The sequence below is a fragment of the Aegilops tauschii genome, chromosome 3 (assembly GCF_002575655.3).
Source record: "Aegilops tauschii subsp. strangulata cultivar AL8/78 chromosome 3, Aet v6.0, whole genome shotgun sequence".
Classification (NCBI taxonomy): domain Eukaryota; kingdom Viridiplantae; phylum Streptophyta; class Magnoliopsida; order Poales; family Poaceae; genus Aegilops; species Aegilops tauschii.
The window spans coordinates 167,333,188-167,352,129 of record NC_053037.3 but is presented as its reverse complement, the minus strand read 5'-3'; the positions used below and the strand labels follow the sequence as shown (position 1 = coordinate 167,352,129).

The 18,942-nt window shown below is 46.2% G+C and overlaps 1 protein-coding gene across 1 annotated transcript; it reads left to right on the top strand.

Moving 5' to 3' along the window:
- The first annotated feature begins 18,181 nt into the window (after positions 1–18,181).
- Positions 18,182–18,942, top strand: LOC109783287 (late embryogenesis abundant protein Lea5). Its single transcript, XM_020341900.4, has one exon. The coding sequence runs from the start codon at positions 18,284–18,286 to the stop codon at positions 18,569–18,571; it is 288 nt and encodes a 95-aa protein (XP_020197489.1). The 5' UTR covers positions 18,182–18,283; the 3' UTR covers positions 18,572–18,942.

Genomic DNA, 18,942 nt, shown 5'->3' with positions numbered 1-18,942 from the left:
GGCATCTTTTCAATAGCATCAACTTTAGCTTTATCAACTTCAATACCTCTTTCAGAAATTTTATGCCCCAAGACAATACCTTCATTAACCATAAAGTGGCACTTCTCCTAATTCAAGACAAGATTAGTTTCTTCACATCTGTGCAAAACTAGATCAAGGTTGCTTAAGCAATCATCAAAAGAAGTTCCATATACGGAAAAAATCATCCATGAAAACCTCAACAATCTTTTCACAAAAGTCAAAGAATATAGCATCATACATCTTTGAAAGGTAGCAGGTGCATTGCATAAACCAAAAGGCATGCATCTATAAGCAAAGGTACCGAAAGGGCAAGTAAAAGTGGTATTTTATTGATCCTCTTTTGACACAGGTATTTGAGAGAAACCAGAATAACCATCTAGAAAGCAAAAATGTGTGTGTTTGGATAATCTTTCTAGCATTTGATCAATAAAAGGTAAAGGGTAATGATCCTTTTTAGTAGCTTTATTTAGTTTGCGGAAATCAATTACCATTCTATAACCTGTAACAATTCTTCGTGGGATTAATTCATCTTTATCATTAGGAACAACAGTAATGCCTCCCTTCTTACAGACACAATGGACAGGACTTACCCACTGACTATCAGCAACGGGATAAATTATACCTGCCTCCAGAAGCTTTAGTATTTCTTTTCTTACCACTTCTTTCATCTTAGGATTTAACCGTCGTTGGTGATCAACAACGGTTTAGCGTCTTTCTCCAATTTTATTTTGTGCTGGCATAGAGTGGGAATAATGCCCTTAAGATCATCCAGAGTATATACAATAGCAGCACGGTGCTTCTTAGAGTTTTCAATAATTTCTCTTCTTCTTGCTCTGAATGGTTAGCACTAATAATAACAGGATATATCTTCTTTTCATCAAGATAAGCATATTTAAGAGTATCAGGTAATGGTTTAAGCTCAAACACGGGATCAACCTTGGGTGGAGGAGGATCCCCTAGAATTTCAACAGGCAAATTGTGTTTCAAAATAGGTCCTTGCTTGAAGAATACTTCATCTATTTCCCTTCTTTCATTCATAAACATGTCATTTTCATGGTCTAGCAAATATTGTTCTAAAGGATCATTAGGAGGCACGGCAATAGAAGCGAGGTCAATAATTTCATCTTTACTAGGCAATTCTTTATCATGGGGTTGTCTACGAAGTTTAGCAAAATTAAAATCATGAGACATATCCCCTAAACCAATAGAAACAATATCCTTTTTGCAGTCTATCTTAGCATTAACAGTATTCAAGAAGGGTCTACCAAATATAATAGGACAAAAGTTATCTTGTGGGGAAGCAAGAACAAGAAAATCAGTAGGATATTTAATTTTCCCACACAAGACTTCAACATCTCTAACAATCCCAATTGGTGAAATAGTATCTCTATTGGCAAGCTTAATAGTAACATTAATATCTTCTATCTCAGCAGGTGCAATATCATGCATAATTTCTTTATATAAGGTATAAGGTATTGCACTAACACTAGCACCCATATCACATAAGCCATGACAACAGTGATCTCCTATTTAACCGAAACAACACGCATGCCAACAACAGGTCTATGTTTATCTTTAGTATCGGGTTTAGCAATTCTAGCAGCTTATCACAGAAGTAAATAACATGCCCATCAATATTATCAACCAAGAGATCTTTAACCATAGCAATACTAGGTTCAACTTTAATTTGCTCAGAGGGTTTGGCTGTTCTAATATTACTTTTGTTGACCACAGTTGAAGCTTTAGCATGATCCGTTATTCTAACAGGGAAAGATGGTTTCTCAATATAAGCAGTAGGAACAATAGGATCAACATTATAAGTGATAGTCTTTTCTTCAACTTTAATAGGTTCAACTACTTTTACTTCAATGGGAGGATGATATTTAAACCACTTCTCCTTAGGGAGATCAACATGAGTAGCAAAGGATACACAGAAAGAAGCTACTATCTCAGAGTCAAGTCCATATTTGGTGCTAAATTCATGGAAAACATCGGTATCCATAAAAGATTTAACACAATAAAACTTAGGCATTATACCTGATTCCTTACCTTCGTCGAGTTCCCAATCTTCAGAGTTGCGTTTGATTCTTTCCAATAAATTCCATCTGAATTCAATAGTCTTCATCATAAAAGAACCAGTACAAGAAGTATCGAGCATGGAGCGATTATTGAGAGAAAGTCGAGCATAAATTTTTTGAATAATAATTTCTCTTAAGAGCTCATGATTGGGGCATGAATATAACATTGACTTAAGCCTCCCCCAAGCTTGAGCGATGCTCTCTCCTTCATGATGCCAAAAATTATATATATAATTACGATCACGATGAACCAGATGCATAGGATAAAACTTCTGATGAAATTCCAATTTCAATCAGTTGTAGTTCCATGATCCAATATCATCGCATAGCCTAAACCATGTCAATGCATTTCCCTTCAAAGATAAAGGGGAGACCTTCTTCTTGATAACATCCTCGGGCATACCTGCAAGCTTAAATAATCCACAAACTTCATCCACATGGATTAGGTGCAAATCGGGATGTAATGTTCCATCTCCTGTAAAAGGATTAGCTAGCAGTTTCTCTATCATACCCGAAGGAATTTCAAAGTAAACATTTTCAGTAGGTTCAGCAGGTTGAGGAGCAACTCTTTGCTCTACTCGTCGGGGTGAAGATACCCCGAACAAGCCCCTCAAAGGATTACTTTCCATAGTAACAAGTGACAGTAAATTTCAGCACACTATATAAATTTTTCCTTACCATATTCCACCTACCAAAGGCGCTTCACTCCCCGGCAACGGCGCCAGAAATCCTTCTTGCTACCTCTTGAGCATGTGTTGGTTTTCCCTTGAAGAGGAAAGGGTGATGCAGCAAAGTAGCGTAAGTATTTCCCTTAGTTTTTGAGAACCAAGGTATCAATCCAGTAGGAGACTACACGCAAATCGCCTAGTACTTGCACAAACAATCAAGAACCTTGCAACCAACGCGATAAAGGGGTTGTCAATCCCTTCACGGCAACTTGCAAAAGTGAGATCTGATAAAGATAATAATATAAATATTTTTGGTATTTTTGTTGGATAGATTGGAAGGTAAAGATTGCAAAATAAACGGTGATAGAAATTGGCAAGTTGATGATAAACTAATATGATGTAAAATAGACCCGGGGGGCATAGGTTTAACTAGTGGCTTCTCTCAAGATAGCATATATTACGGTGGGTGAACAAATTACTACCGAGCAATTGATAGAAAAGTGCATAGTTATGAGAATATCTAGGCATGATCATGAACACGTCCGTGTCAAGTAGACCGAAACGATTCTGCATCTACTACTATTACTCCACACATCGACCGCTATCCAGCATGCATCTAGAGTATTAAGTTTATAAGAAGAGAGTAACGCATTAGGCAAGATGACATGATGTAGAGGGATAAACTCAAGCAATATGATATAAAACCCATCTTTTTATCCTCGATGGCAACAATACAATACGTGTCGGTTCCCTTTCTGTCATTGGGATCGAGCACCGCAAAATTGAACCCAAAGCTAAGCACTTCTCCCATTGCAAGAAAGATCAATCTAGTAGGCCAAACTAAACCGATAATTCGAAGAGACTTGCAAAGATATCAAATCATGCATATAAGAATTCAGAGAAGAATCAAATATTGTTCATAGATAATCTTGATCATAAACCCACAATTCATCGAATCTCGACAAACACACCGCAAAAGGTATTACATCGAATAGATCTCCAAGAACATCGGGGAGAACTTTGTATTAAGAACCTAAGAGAGAGAAGAAGCCATCTAGATAATAACTATGGACCCGAAGGTCTGTGGTAAACTACTCACACATCATCGGAGAGGCTATGGTGTTGGTGTACAAGCCCTCCGTGATCGAATCCTCCTCCGGCAGATCGCCGAAAAAGGCCCCAAGATGGGATCTCACAGGTACAGAAGGTTGCGGCGGTGGAAAAGTGGTTTCGTGGCTCCCCTGGATGTTTTCAAGGTATAAGAGTATATATAGGCGAAAGAAGTAGGTCGGTGGAGCTATGAGGGGCCCACGAGGGTGGGGGCGCGCCTACCCCCCCCCCCCCGGGCGTGCCCTCCTACCTCGTGGCCGCCTCATTGCTTCCTTGACTTCCACTCCAAGTCTCCTGGATTGCGTTTGCTCCAAAAAAGATCCTCGCGAAGGTTTCGTTCCGTTTGGATTCCGTTTGATATTCCTTTTCTACGAAACACTGAAATAGGCAAAAAACAACAATTCCCACTGCTCCTTGGGTTAATAGGTTAGTCCCAAAAATAATATAAAAAGGTATATTAAACATCCAAAACAGATAATATAATAGCATGGAACAATCAAAAATTATAGATACGTTGGAGACGTATCAACCTACGAACTATGAAGAGCTATGATGAGCCCAGATTCCGATAAATGGCTTGAGGCCATGAAATCTGAGATAGGATCCATGTATGAGAACAAAGTGTGGACTTTGGTGGACTTGCCCAATGATCGGCAAGCCATTGAGAATAAATGGATCTTCAAGAGGAAGACGGACGCTGATGGTAGTGTTACTATCTAGAAAGCTCGACTTGTCGCAAAAAAGGGTTTTTCGACAAGTTCAAGGAGTTGACTACGATGAGACTTTCTCACTCGTAGCAATGCTTAAGTCTGTTCGAATCATGTTAGCAATTACTGCATTTTATGAAATCTGGCAAATGGATGTCAAAACTACATTCCTTAATGGATTTATTAAAGAAGACTTGTATATGATGCAACCAGAAGGTTTTGTCGATCCTAAAGGTGCTAACAAAGTGTGCAAGCTCTAGCGATTCATCTATTGACTGGTGCAAGCATCTCGGAGTTGGAATATACGCTTTGATGAGGTGATCAAAGCATGTGGTTTTATACAGGCTTACGGTGAAGCCTGTATTTATAAGAAAGTGAGTGGGAGCTCTGTAGCATTTCTCATATTATATGTGGATGACATATTGCTGATTGGAAATGATATAGAATTTCTGGATAGCATAAAAGGATACTTGAATAAGAATTTTTCAATAAAAGACCTCGGTAAAGCTACTTATGTATTGGGCATCAAGATCTATGGAGATAGATCGAGATGCTTAATAGGACTTTCACAAAGCACACACCTTGACAAGATTTTGAAGGAGTTCAAAATGGATCAGTCAAAGAAGGAATTCTAACCTATATTGTAAGGTGTCAAGTTGAGTAAGACTAAAAACCCGACCACGGCAGAAGATAGAGAGAGAATGAAAGTCATTCCCTATGCCTCAGCCATAGGTTCTATAAAGTATGCCATGCTGTGTGCCAGACCTATTGTATACCTTGCCATGAGTTTGGCAAGGGGTTACAATAGTCATCTAGGAGTAGATCACTAGACAACGGTCAAAATTATCCTTAGGTACCTAAAGAGGACTAAGGAAATGTTTCTCGATTATGGAGGCGACAAAGAGTTCGTCGTAAAGGGTTACGTCGATGCAAGCTTTGACACCGATCTAGATGTCTCTGAGTCTCAATCTGGATACGTATTGAAAGTGGGAGCAATTAGCTGGAGTAGCTCCATGCAGAGCATTGTAGACATAGAAATTTGCAAAATACATACGGATCTGAATGTGACAGACCCGTTGACTAAACTTCTCTCACAAGCAAAACATGATCACACCTTAGTACTCTTTGGGTGTTAATCACATAGCGATGTGAACTAGATTATTGACTCTAGTAAACGCTTTGGGTGTTGGTCACATGGCGATGTGAACTATCGGTGTCAATCACATGACGATGTGAATTGATGTTAAATCACATGGCGATGTGAACTAGATTATTGACTCTAGTGCAAGTGGGAGACTGAAGGAAATATGCCCTAGAGACAATAATAAAGTTATTATTTTATATTTCCTTATATCATGATAAATGTTTATTATTCATGCTAGAATTGTATTAACCGGAAACTTGATACATGTGTGGATACATAGACAAATACAGTGTCCCTAATATGCCTCTACTTGACTAGCCCGTTAATCAAAAATGGTTAAGTTTCCTGACCATAGACATGTGTTGTCATTTGATGAATGGGATCACATCATTAGGAGAATGATGTGATGGACAAGACCCATCCGTTAGCTTAGCATAATGATCGTTAAGTTTTATTGATATTGCTTTCTTCATGACTTATACATATTCCTTTGACTATGAGATTATGCAACTCCCGAATAACGGAGGAACACCTTGTGTGCTATCAAACGTCACAACATAACTGGGTGATTATAAAGATGATCTACAGGTGTCTACGAAGGTGTTTGTTGGGTTGGCATAGATCGAGATTAGGATTTGTCACTCCGAGTATCGGAGAGGTATCTCTGGGCCCATCGATAATGCACATCATGATGAGCCTTGCAAGCAATGTGACAAATGAGTTAGTTGCGGGATGATGCACTACGGAACGAGTAAAGAGACTTGCCGGTAACGAGATTGAACTAGGTATGAAGATACCGATGATCGAATCTCGGGCAAGTAACATACCGATGACAAAGGGAATGACGTATGTTGTCATTACGGTTTGACCAATAAAGATCTTCGTAGAATATGTAGGAACCAATATGAGCATCCAGGTTCCGTTGTTGGTATTGATCGGAGATGTGTCTCGATCATGTCTACATATTTCTCGAACCCGTAGGGTCCGCACGCTTAACGTTTGATGATGATTTGTATTATGAGTTATATGTTTTGGTGACCGAATATTGTTCGGAGTCCCGGATGAGATCACGGACATGATGAGGAGTCTCGAAATGGTCGACAGGTAAAGATTGATATACTGGATGATAGTATTCGGACACCGGAATGGTTTTGGAGTGTTTCGGATATTTATCGGAGTACCGAGGGGTTACCGGAACCCCCCGGAGAAAGTAATGGGCCACTATGGGCCATAGGGGAGAGAGAGGGGCAGCCCACAAGGGGTGGCGCCCCCCCATGGGGAGTCCGAATTGGACAAGGGGAGGGGGCGCGTCCCCCCTTTCCTTCTCCCTCTGCCTCGCCTTTCCCCTTTCCCCCTCCGAAGAAAGGAAGGGGGCGAATTGGACTAGGAGACCAAGTGGGACTCCTCCCACTTGGCGCACCCCCTAGGAGGCCCTCTCCCTCTCCTTCCTTTATATACGGGGGCAGGGGGCACCCCAAAGGAGATCAATTGTTTCTTAGCCGTGTGCGGTGCCCCCCTCCACAGTTTACTCCTCCGGTCATATTGTCGTATTGCTTAGGCGAAGCCCTGCGCGGATCACATCACCATCACCGTCACCACGCCGTCGTACTGACGAAACTCTCCCTCGACACTTTGTTGGATCAAGAGTTCGAGGGACGTCATCGAGCTGAACGTGTGCAGAACTCGGAGGTGCCGTACGTTCGGTGCTTGATCGGTTGGATCGCGGAGACGTTCGACTACATCAACCGCGTTAAGCTAACGCTTCTGCTTTCGGTCGACGAGGGTACGTGGACACACTCTCCCTCTCTCGTTGCTATGCATCTCCTAGATAGATCTTGCGTGATCGTAGGAATTTTTTTAAAATTGCATGCTACGTTCCCCAACAGGGATCGAGTACCAGGGCCGCCGAACCTCCATGACGGATACTGGTCGGGTGGTCCCTGCGGTCGAAGGTGATCGGACAAGCCGACCATGGGTTGAATTTTGGGGCGACATGCTCTACGGCGTATACGTCCCTTAGTGCGTGCTTGCGCTCCCTCTTTGGGATATGTGTGACATATATCATGTTCACTGTTTTCACCTCGGGGGGAAACTTCTTCTATCCAATTGTGTTCGAAGGGCGGGGTTCATCATCGTCCTCGCTTTGAGGCCCTTTCCTCTTGTGTTCGGTATTTAACTTACCGGCTTGTTTAAAAACCCAGCAGTTTCTGTTGGTATGATTGGCAGGCTTGTCGGGGTGCCATGAATCTGGCAAGGCCTGTCTAGTATCTTGTCCAAATTAGATGGACCATCTCTATTTCCTTTGAAGGGTTTCTTTCGCTGACCGGGTTTGGAACCGCTGAATCCGGCGTTGACTGTCGTATCTTCAGTTTCCTCATTGTTGTTCTGACGCTTATTTTTGTTACGTCATGGCCTTCCATTGTCGTCCCTGGCTTCAGAGGTGTCAGGGTCGTTTGTACTGCTGCTTCTACGAGCCAACCAGCTGTCTTCACCCACACAGAAGCGGGTCATTAGTGCAGCGAGAGCTCCATAGTCTTCGGCTTTTCCTGACCGAGGTGTCGGGCGAGCCATTCGTCATGGACGCTATGCTTAAAGGCTGCTAAGGCTTCGGCGTCCACACAGTCAACAAATTGGTTCTTTTTATTTATGAACCGAGTCTAGAGTTTGCGGGCTGACTCTCCGGGTTGCTGGACTATATGACTGAGGTCATCGGTGTCTGGTGGCCGGACATAAGTGCCTTGGAAGTTGTCTCGAAAAGCATCCTCCAAGTCCTCCCAGCTGCCAATGGAGTTCTCTGGGAGGATATTCAACCAGTGTCGTGCTGGTACTTTTAACTTTAGGGGGAGGTATTTAATGGCGTGGAGAACATCACCGCGAGCCATGTGAATGTGGAGAAGAAAATCTTCAATCCATATAGCGGGATTTGCCATTCCATCGTATGCCTCGATGTTTACGGGTTTAAACCCTTCTGGAAATTGGTGCTGCATTACCTCATCGGTAAAGCACATGGGGTGTGCAGCCCCTCTATATCGGGCCACATCACGACGAAGTTCGGATGATATCCGTGTTCGGTTCTCAGCCCGAACTTGGTTTATGATTGTCGCGCCAGGCTTGATGGCTGTCGTCTCTTGTTGGAGCACGTCCCCTTGATCCGTAGATGGATCTGGTATGGCTGGCTCGATTGTCCAGGTCCTGACGTAAGTCATATGTGTAACCCGGAGCCGATGCCTCCTTGCCTCTACGGTGGGGTGGCGCGGGCTGGTATTCGGCATAATTAGCCATTTTGTCCCGTCCACGTGGTGGTCGGTCTGGTTCATCAGCATGGTGGCATTTTGACGGATTTGGCTCTAGGGCCTCGTCGTCGAATTGTGGTAGTAGCCCGTGTTTTGGGTAGCTCTTTGTTGGGCGTTCAAGGCCATATTCTTCGGCGGCCAGGACCTTGGTCCATCTGTCGTTGAGCTTATCCTATTCGGCTTGAAGCTGCTGTTGTTTCTTTTTCAGGCTCCTTGTAGTGGCGATAAGTTGTCGCTTGAAGCGTTCTTATTCGAGGGGTTCCTCAGGCATGATGAGATCTTTGTTGCTGAGGCTAACGTCCTCCTCGGAGACCGGTAGATAATTACTATCTTCCGAATCCTCATGATCAACGAGTTCGTCGGGGTTAACTTGTCCCTCCTCCCATTCATCCTGCTTGGACGCAGGCTCGACGGGGTCTTCGGCATCATCCGGAGTGTTGTTATCTCCGGTGCCAGCATTTCTATCTTTTTCTCGACGAGATCATGAGCGGCGCCGCTGACGTCGGCGCTTAGGTGGTGCCTCGACGAGCTTGTCCTTGATCAGATCTTGAGTGCCATCGTCGTCCTTCTTTTCGGGCGTATCCATCATGTACACATCATAAGTAGAAGTGGCTATCCAATGCCCAGTGATGGGTGGGTTTTGGCCTGATTCAGCTCCGGCATCGTCGTCCATGTCGTCGATGTCTTCGGAGGCGTAATCCAACATGTCGGTTAGGTCCTTGACAGTGGCTATCAAGTGGGTGGTGGGTGGGACGTAAAATTCCCCGCTCTCAGTCCCTAGTTTGGGCTGGGCGTAGTTCGGAAGTGATACTTCCGTAATGGCGAGAGATCGCATTAAGTCCAGAGCCTCGTTTAGGAGCGAAAGCTGGATGGGTGACTGAGGACCTGCGGAGCTGGGCCTGGTAAACGCCACCTGACTGTGCTCAATGGACGCAGACCTCGAGAGTTCGGTGTTGACCTCCAGAGATGAGTCCGGTTTCCCGATGACAGAGAGAGTCCTGTTTGACTCCAGGCTTGTTGACAACATAGCCACCTCTGGGTTTCCGGTTGGGAACTCCGCAACAGGAGAGAGTCCGGCGGGGCTTAGCCTCCCGTCTTCGGACAGAGTGGTCCGCTCTGGATCTAAGACTGGGCAGGAACGAGAGTTGATCCTTGAACAGAGCCTGGTGGTGGATCCAACGGGCTTCCTTCGTGTAGATGAGGAGCGGCGGCCGAGGCCGAGAACCCTTCGAAGATCAAGTCTCCTCAGATATCAGCGATGTAATTCAGGCTTCCGAATCTGATCTGGTAACCAGGGGCGTAGCTGTCGATCTTCTCGAGGCGACCAGTTGAATTGGCACGTAGAGCGAAGCCGCCAAACACAAAAAGTTGACCATGGAGAAAGGTCTCCCCGGGAACAACATCATCATTGATGACAAGATGCGCCATCGATCTTTCTGTTGACGGCATAGTGAAACTCTCAATGAAAGCACCAATGTCGGTGTCAAAACCGGCCGATCTCGGGTAAGGGGTCCCGAACTGTGCGTTTGAGGATCGAAGGTAACAAAGGACAAGTGGGACACAATGTTTACCCAGGTTCGGGCCCTCTTAATGGAGGTAAAACCCTACGTCCTGCTTGATTGTATTTGATGAGTATAGGGGTTACAAGAGTTGATCTACCTCGAGATCGTAATGGCCAAACACTAGATGTCTAGCCTATGTGAATTCTGATAGCCTCTACGGACTAAAGCCTCTAGTTTATATACACACCGGAGGGGTCTAGGGTTGTACACAGTCGGTTTGTAGAGGAAGGAAATTACATATCCGGACACCAATCTTGCCATCCATGCATATGGGAGTCCTACCCCGGACGCGGAGGAAAGTCTTCCGCTTTATATCTTCACGGCCCATCAGTCCGGTCTATATCAAATAGCGCGGACACCCGAGGGGCCCCTAATCCAGGACTCCCTCAGCACGCACCAACCCTAGATCGCCAGGAAAATCGCCTCCAGAAAAAAAAACTCTTTGAAAACATAACTTGCATAGAAAAAACAAAACGCAGGATGACAAATAATCTGGTTTTTTAGAAAATAAGGTCGCTTATAAACCTTGTAGATCCGATTCTTTTTTTTGTCTTATTTGATGCGGAACCATGCATGCTTCACATTAGACGAAGCTGATTTTCTTCTTGGGAAAGCCTGATTAGCACTGGATTTGTAAAAGAAAAGCATCTAGCGGAATGCACAGGTCCAACGGCGGAGCTATGTTTATCTTTGGGGGGGGCTGTGCACCCCCCCCCCCCAGCCTTTATATAATCACTGAAGAAAAAAATCTTTTAAGATCATAAATACAAGAAAGTGTAGTAATTAGCCCCCTCAAGCACTCATGTTTTCTCTTTTACCGCCCCCCTCCCCCCCTCCCTCTGATATCTTTGTCTAGCTCTGCCACTGCACTGGTCCATGTTGGAAGTGATCGTTGTGATGGTAGCCCACGGCTCCACTTTGATGGTCGTCCTCTTGATATCTTGATATTGCCTTCTTCTCTATTTATCTAGCGCCTTGCAAACTTCTTGTTTAACCTTGTAGCAGCATCTAGAGACGGTAAAAAGAACCAACCAAAAATTTAATGGTCAAATAGTTCAAGAAATTAGAAATGACGCCTCACCATCTCTATGGTCTGATCAGATAACCAACCAAAAATTTAGTGGTCAAATAGTTCAAGAAATTAAAAATGACGCCTCACCATCTCTATGGTCTGATCAAATAACCAATTCATCAAATCACCAAACCAATCCGTCCATAACAAATCTAACTTGTGATTTGTTTGCTTGGATTATAAAAAAAAGGCAAAAGAGGCTGTTTGGTTTGACCCAGCGCCAACCTTGCCAACCGTACAACTTGAGCCGCCATACAGCAACCGTGTGCACGCGATGAGACGCTCGCTCCGCGTCAGGACACGGTGAAATGTGTTGGGAAACCGGGGCCACCGGGGGGTGGCGGCGGCCTCGTGCGTATCGCACGGGCTAGCCCCTCCCGTTTCCCCCACTTTACGTTAAGTGGGTACTTATCATTTGACCCCCTAAAGCAACGAGGAGCCATCATTGTAATCTCTGATCATTGATTAATAAAGCTGGTCTCCTCCATATCTCTCTGTGTCATTTACTTTCGCGTGTTGGACTACTTCGTCTACGACGCTCGCCCTCGCTCCGCAACCTCGGACCGGACTCGCCGGCGGAGTTGCGGAACACGTTATCAGCACGCTTCGCTCCATCAACTCTCCGTCAAGCCTGCATCACGCAGGCTTTCGTCGATCCCGCGGAGAACGCGTGTGGCGCCCGAATGGAGGAAACGTGCCTTGCCGATAGCGCCACCACTCATACCATTTTACGAGAAACTAAATACTTTGAGTCCATTAAAAAATCTCCGGGAAGTATTATGACAATCACCGGCTGCGGTTCTCACATAGTTGGCTCCGGACGAGCCACTATTATACTCCCCATGGGAACAACTTTGATCATTAATAATGCGTTGTTGTACCCGGAATCGACTCGTACTCTTTTGAGCTTTAGAGACATCCGCGCTAATGGTTTCCATGCTGAGACCGATGATGAAAACGGCAAGGAGTGCCTACTCATCACAAAGCGGGATGCAGGTGGTAAACATGTTATCGAAAGGCTTCCTTCGTTTGACACAGGGCTATACTACACTAAGATAGTAGCACCGCCCGTGTACACTACCCACAAGACCATTTTTAGAAGCTCTGAACTCTTCTGCCTCTGGCACGATAGGTTAGGCCACCCCGGACTTAGGATGATGAGAAATATAATTAACAACTCACATGGCCATAATGTTAACGTGAAGAACTTCCCGAATCCCGATGATTTCTTGTGCTCTGCATGCGCTAAGGGGAAGTTAGTCATTAGGCCATCGCCCCTCAAGGTGAGGGATGAAATCCCCGCGTTCTTCGAACGTATCCAAGGGGACATATGCGGTCCAATTCAGCCCCTCACGGGGCCGTTTCGGTACTTCATGGTGCTCATTGATGCTTCCTCTAAATGGTCCAATGTTTGCCTGTTGTCAACAAGGAACCACGCCTTTGCAAAATTGATCTCATAGATCATACAAATGAGGAATAATTTCCCGGATTATCGTATAAAGTCTATTCGAATGGACAATGCCGGAGAATTTACTTCAAAGGCGTTCGATGATTATTGCATGGCAATGGGAATCAAAGTTGAGCACTCGGTACCACATGTTCATACACAAAATGGACTTGCCGAGGCATTGATTAAAAGAATTAAATTCATTGCCCGACCGCTCCTTCAGGGTTGTAATTTACCAACTACATGTTGGGGCCACGCGGTGTTACACGCGGCTAATCTCATCAACTTTCGACCGTCGGCCTACAACATCCACTCTCCTGTTCAACTTGCGCAAGGGTCGGCACCGAAAATTTCCCACCTTCATAGGTTCGGTTGCCAGGTATATGTACCAATACCACCCCCTCAGCGATCGGCGATGGGCCCGCTCCGTAAGTCGGGGATATACGTTGGTTATGAGACTGTGTCCATAATCAGGTATCTGGACCCCATGACAGGTGACTGTCACACGGCTCGTTTTGCTGATTGCATTTTTGACGAGGATTTTTTTCCCGACTTTAGGGGGAGAGAATCAACCCCTTGATGCTAAAAGTCGAGAAATCACGTGGCAAGCCACGGGGGTCCACGCTCATGACCCGCGCGCTGCTGAGACTGAGAGAGAAGTCCAAAAGATAATAGATTTGCAGTCTTTAGCAAATCAACTGCCCGACCACTTTAGTGACTTAAAGACTGTGACAAAATCGCATGTGCACGCGCGCAATGCACCGGAAAGGGTTGAAATACCGAAGAAAAATGATGGTATACCCGCTCCCGTCCAAAGGCCTAAAAGGACGAGAAATCCGGCTTCTCAAATCCCAAGTACTTGGGGACGCCTGACAAAAAAGGATAAGAGAGATTTATCACAGCCTGTCGCCAAAGTACCCCAAATTGAAACGGGGAGCCAGTCGAGACCTGGCACAAGTACGGAAAATTCAGTGCACGAAATTCCGGACTTAAACTTTCCCATAGGGAAACACCCAGCGGAGATGTGAGCGCACACATCGGCGCGGGAAATCTAAAGGACCTTGCTCCCATAATGGGAAATTTGGTAGAGCAAGTGTTTGCGCCGGATGCGCTCCATGACGAAATGGCCATAAATTATATTTATACGGGGGAATCCCTGAACCGAGCAACAGTGATTGTCGACATCAACTTTGCTACGAAAATTGCCTCAATCATAGATCTTGACCCTGAGCCTAACACGCTCGCTGATTGCAAGAAAAGGTCGGATTGGAAAGATTGGCAGCAGGCAATTACTGCCGAATTATTATCTCTCAACAAAAGGAAGGTGTTCGGACCAGTTTATCGAACTCCTCCCCACATTCGCCCTGTTGGCCATAGGTGGGTTTTTGTTCGAAAGAGAGATGAAAATAATAAGGTAGTACGGTACAAAGCAAGGCTCGTTGCTCAAGGGTTCACTCAACGACCAGGTGTCGATTTTGAGGAGACTTATTCCCCGGTCATGGATGGAGTTACCTTTAGATACTTGATCTCGATGGAAGTAAACATGGGCTTGAAAATGAAACTAATGGATGTTGTCACTGCTTACCTATATGGTAACTTGGATTCGAACATATACATGAAGGTTCCAGAAGGTATCCCTGTTCCGAACCATGATAGAGCAAACAGGGGTCTATACAGTGTTCAACTTCAAAAGGCACTGTACGGACTCAGACAGTCTGGTAGAATGTGGTACAATCGCTTAAGTGATTTCCTTCATGAGAAGGGCTACACGAGCAATAAAGATTGCCCATGTGTTTTTATACGGCGATCCCAAGATGGATTCTGTATAATCTTGGTGTACGTGGACGATTTAAACATAATCGCTACGCCTGAGGATATTGAGGAAGCAAGTTCCTACCTGATGTCGGAATTCGAGATGAAGGATTTGGGTAAAACCAAGTTCTGTCTAGGTCTGCAACTTGAACATTCCCCTGATGGGATTCTAGTGCACCAGTCGGCCTACACCCAGAAGGTGTTGGAGAGATTTGGATTTGATAAGGCATATCCTTCTAAGACCCCGATGGTCGGAAGATCTTTACAGCCAGACAAGGACCCGTTCAGGCCAAAGAAAGAGGGGGAGGAAACTCTGGGACCAGAGGTTCCTTACCTGAGTGCAGTTGGAGCACTCATGTACCTCGCAAATTGTACACGGCCAGACATTGCGTTCGCCGTCAGTTTGCTTGCTCGGTACAGTTCTGAACCTACCAAGAGGCATTGGAAAGGTGTCAAGGACGTCTTCTGTTACCTGCAAGGGACCAAAGATCTTGGCATGTTTTATAAAAGAAATCAAGACCTATTTATTATAGGCTATGCCGATGCTGGGTACCTATCGGACCCACATGATTGCAAATCGCAGACTGGATATGTTTTCCTTTGTGGTGGAACGCGTTTTCCTGGAAATCGTCCAAGCAAACACTTGTGTCGACTTCCACGAACCACTCGGAAATCATGGCACTATTCGAAGCGTCAAAAGAGTGTGTATCGCTTCGGCGGATGGTCGGCCACATTCAGCAGACATGTGGGCTGAACACCGTACAAACCCCTACCATTATCTATGAAGATAATGCTGCTTGTGTTGCACAAGTCCAGATGGGTTACGTGAAGAGTAACCTCACAAAGCATATTAGTCCCAAGTTCTTCTATGCACATGAGCTGCAACAGTTGAATGAGGTGAGAGTTTTGCATACTAAGTCATGTGACAATCTTGCTGATATGTTTACTAAATCATTACCGGCATCAACCTTAGAGAGGTGTGTGCGTGAAATCGGTATGATGAGACTTAGAGAGATGCAAGGTTCAGGGGGAGAAACTTCACAAACTCGTTGCTAAAATCTCAATCCTGATGATCGAGTACTCAACTTGATGGTTGAGTGGATTGTACTCTTTTTCCCTTGAGTGAGTTTTCCTGATGTTTCTCACACGAGGTTTTTAACGAGGCAATTCGTGCAATACAACAATGTATACCGTGTGCTCTTTCTCCATATTTTTTCCACTGGATTTTTCGGAGTTTTGAGGCATGGATATACGGATAATTACCCAAGGGGGAGTGTTGGGAAACCGGGGCCACCGAGGGGTGGCGGCGGCCTTGTGCGTATCGCACGGGCTAGCCCCTCCCGTTTCCCCCCACTTTACGTTAAGTGGGTACTTATTCCTTGACCCCCTACCCCTATATAAAGCAACGAGGAGCCATCATTGTAATCTCTGTGATTAATAAAGCTGGTCTTCTTCATATCTCTCTGTGTCATTTACTTTCGCGTGTTCGACTACTTCGTCTACGACGCTCGCTCTCGCTCCGCAACCTTGGACCGGACTCGTCGGCGGAGTTGCGCAACAAAATGTTACCGTGTCACCGACGTCTCACGGTGTGCGCTGCTGCCTCAAACTTTTTTTTTGCAATTTTCACGCCAACGCTGGTCGTGACACGTCGTCGTCTGTCTCTAAAGCATGTTAGTAGGTTGTTTTTTTAGTAAAACTGTAATTATGTAGGTCACGCGACGTCGTTGCTGTCCGTGAACACTTTTTCTCGCTGCCCGGGCAGCGTGGATATTGCTACGCGCGGTCAGCATGGAATCAGCTCGCTTCGATTGAACGGATGTCGCCTTGCACTCACGACGGCGTCGGAAAGCATCGCATCTGCATCTCGCCGCACCGGCCGCACGTCGATGTCACGGGCTCGAGTGCGCTTACTCGTTTGTGAACCTTGTGATGCTAAAAACGTCCCAGAGTTCCAAGATAATTGCATCTACCGTCGTAGTTGCAGTCCAGGTTCAAAATGATCCCCGTACTTAAAAGGTGCTTTAGAGCATCTGGAGCCGTAACCTGTAAATTTGGTCCCTTCGAGGGCCTCAAATTTTATCATTTACAACCATTAATTCTATTTTCAAAATAGCTAATACATGCAAACACATGCATACCATCATGTCCATGTTGGGCTGGCGGGGCTGTCAAAAAACTCCGAATAAATTGCTCATACTTAAAAATTTCACATATGTATTGGGCCGATTTGAGGGGTACCGGTCAGTCCGGGCGTATATGGACTAAGTGAGAGCTCCGGGAACGTCTCATGGTCTTCCGAAGTCTTCATGAAGTTTTCTCCGAAATACTCCCTACGTATTTAGACGAATCTAAGACATGATTGATACATCCATATTTAGACAAATCTAAGATAAGAATTTTGAAACGGATGGAGTAGTTGCCATCACCACAATTTTGAAAACTATCGACGTGGCACCGATTTTGTTCTGCTGTGCCCGGTGAAGCTCCGGGTCCTCCATGTAATCTGTAGGCTATCTCTATGTCCATTATATTAAGATAGCAATCCCGTGGCTTTAGCTCATGCCGTGACACGCAAACCACTTAACATTATAACATATAATCATTTCATATATGAACTCATTCTTATGGCGAAAGAGGCCACGTGACCGCGTCCCGGCAATGACCACAAGCTCTGACGGGGCAGCGCTCGATCACACAATGACGACCCGACAGCCATGGTGATGCCCCGCGCGGCGTTGACCTCCGCGAGCCGGCGCTGCACCCACACGCCAGGGAGACGCGGCGCTGCATCCAGGCGACGGTGACCCGCGCTGCATCCAAGCTGAAAAATAATTTTACTGCGCACCAAACCGAGAAGAGCAAAGGCAGCTTCGCCGTTCACAACGAAACAAACATCCGAACAGAAAAAACGAAACAAGCACGACCTGGCTTATACTCCTCTCAAAAGTCCAAATTGTCACCAACTTTTAATATTTAATTAAACGTGCGTCGCTCTCGCTGGCTCATGTCGTCCCGGCAATGCACGCCAACGTCAGCTCGAGAAGAGTAAACAAAAATATCAGGTCGACCACGTAGGAAGGAAGCGACGAACCAGCGGCGCCATTTCCTGCGTCCCGTCGCGTGGGCACGTGCCGGTTCGCCGCGCCGAGTGACGGCTCCCAAAAGCCACCGAATCTTTGACAAAACCCCGCGCCGTTGGGCTCTTTTTACCCCGCCTACCCCTCCCCGTATCCCTTTAAAAACGGGCCCTGGCCTCTCTCTCGTCCCCCCACACCACCAAAGCCTCAAACGCCCACGTTGGAGCAGTAGCAGCAGCAAAGAGCCGGAGCCCTCCAGCCGTCCGATCTTCCGACGCAGACGGATCCGATGGCCCTCGCTCTCTCCGGCTCCGCTGCTGCCCGCGCGCTCGCCCAGCGGCTGGCCCCGGCCACCGCCAGGGGCTACGCGGCGGCGGCCTCCTCCGGGGCGATGAGGCGCGGCGCCGCGGCGGCCGCGGACGGGAAGGCGGCCAGGGAGGCCGAGAAGGTCGCGGCCGACGCCTCGTGGGTGCCCGACCCCGTCACCGGCTACTACCGCCCCGCCAACCGCGCCGCCGGCGCCGACCCCGCCGACCTCCGCGCCGCGCACCTCGGACAGACCTACGCACGGGCCTAAAGCCCCGCTCCGCTTGACCCTCCTGGTCCCGCCATGGAAAACAAAACTGCTACGTTACGTAACGAGGGAAGAGGCAGGCGTGGCTCTTTCGCCGAGCGCCGCGCGCCGCGCGCGGCTTAACGACGCATCAATCATCATCATCGATCCTATACTACGGGGGAGATGCAGCCTGGGTGTTTCCCATTGTGTGTGCGTGCGTGCGTGCGTCTGGGCAGCTGGGCTTGGATGCCCTGCTATAGTGTTGGTGTGCTCAGATCAGATGTATTTCTCGTCGAGCAGGGCTTGTACCTTTTATTTTTATTTTATTTTCAAAACAGAGGCAAAGGTTGCCTCATCTATTAATTAAGCAGAAAAAAAATAATTATGGAAAA

Bases quoted from the DNA above. Each gene is read 5' to 3' on its own strand.
- LOC109783287 (XM_020341900.4), top strand. From the start codon at position 18,284: ATGGCCCTCGCTCTCTCCGGCTCCGCTGCTGCCCGCGCGCTCGCCCAG.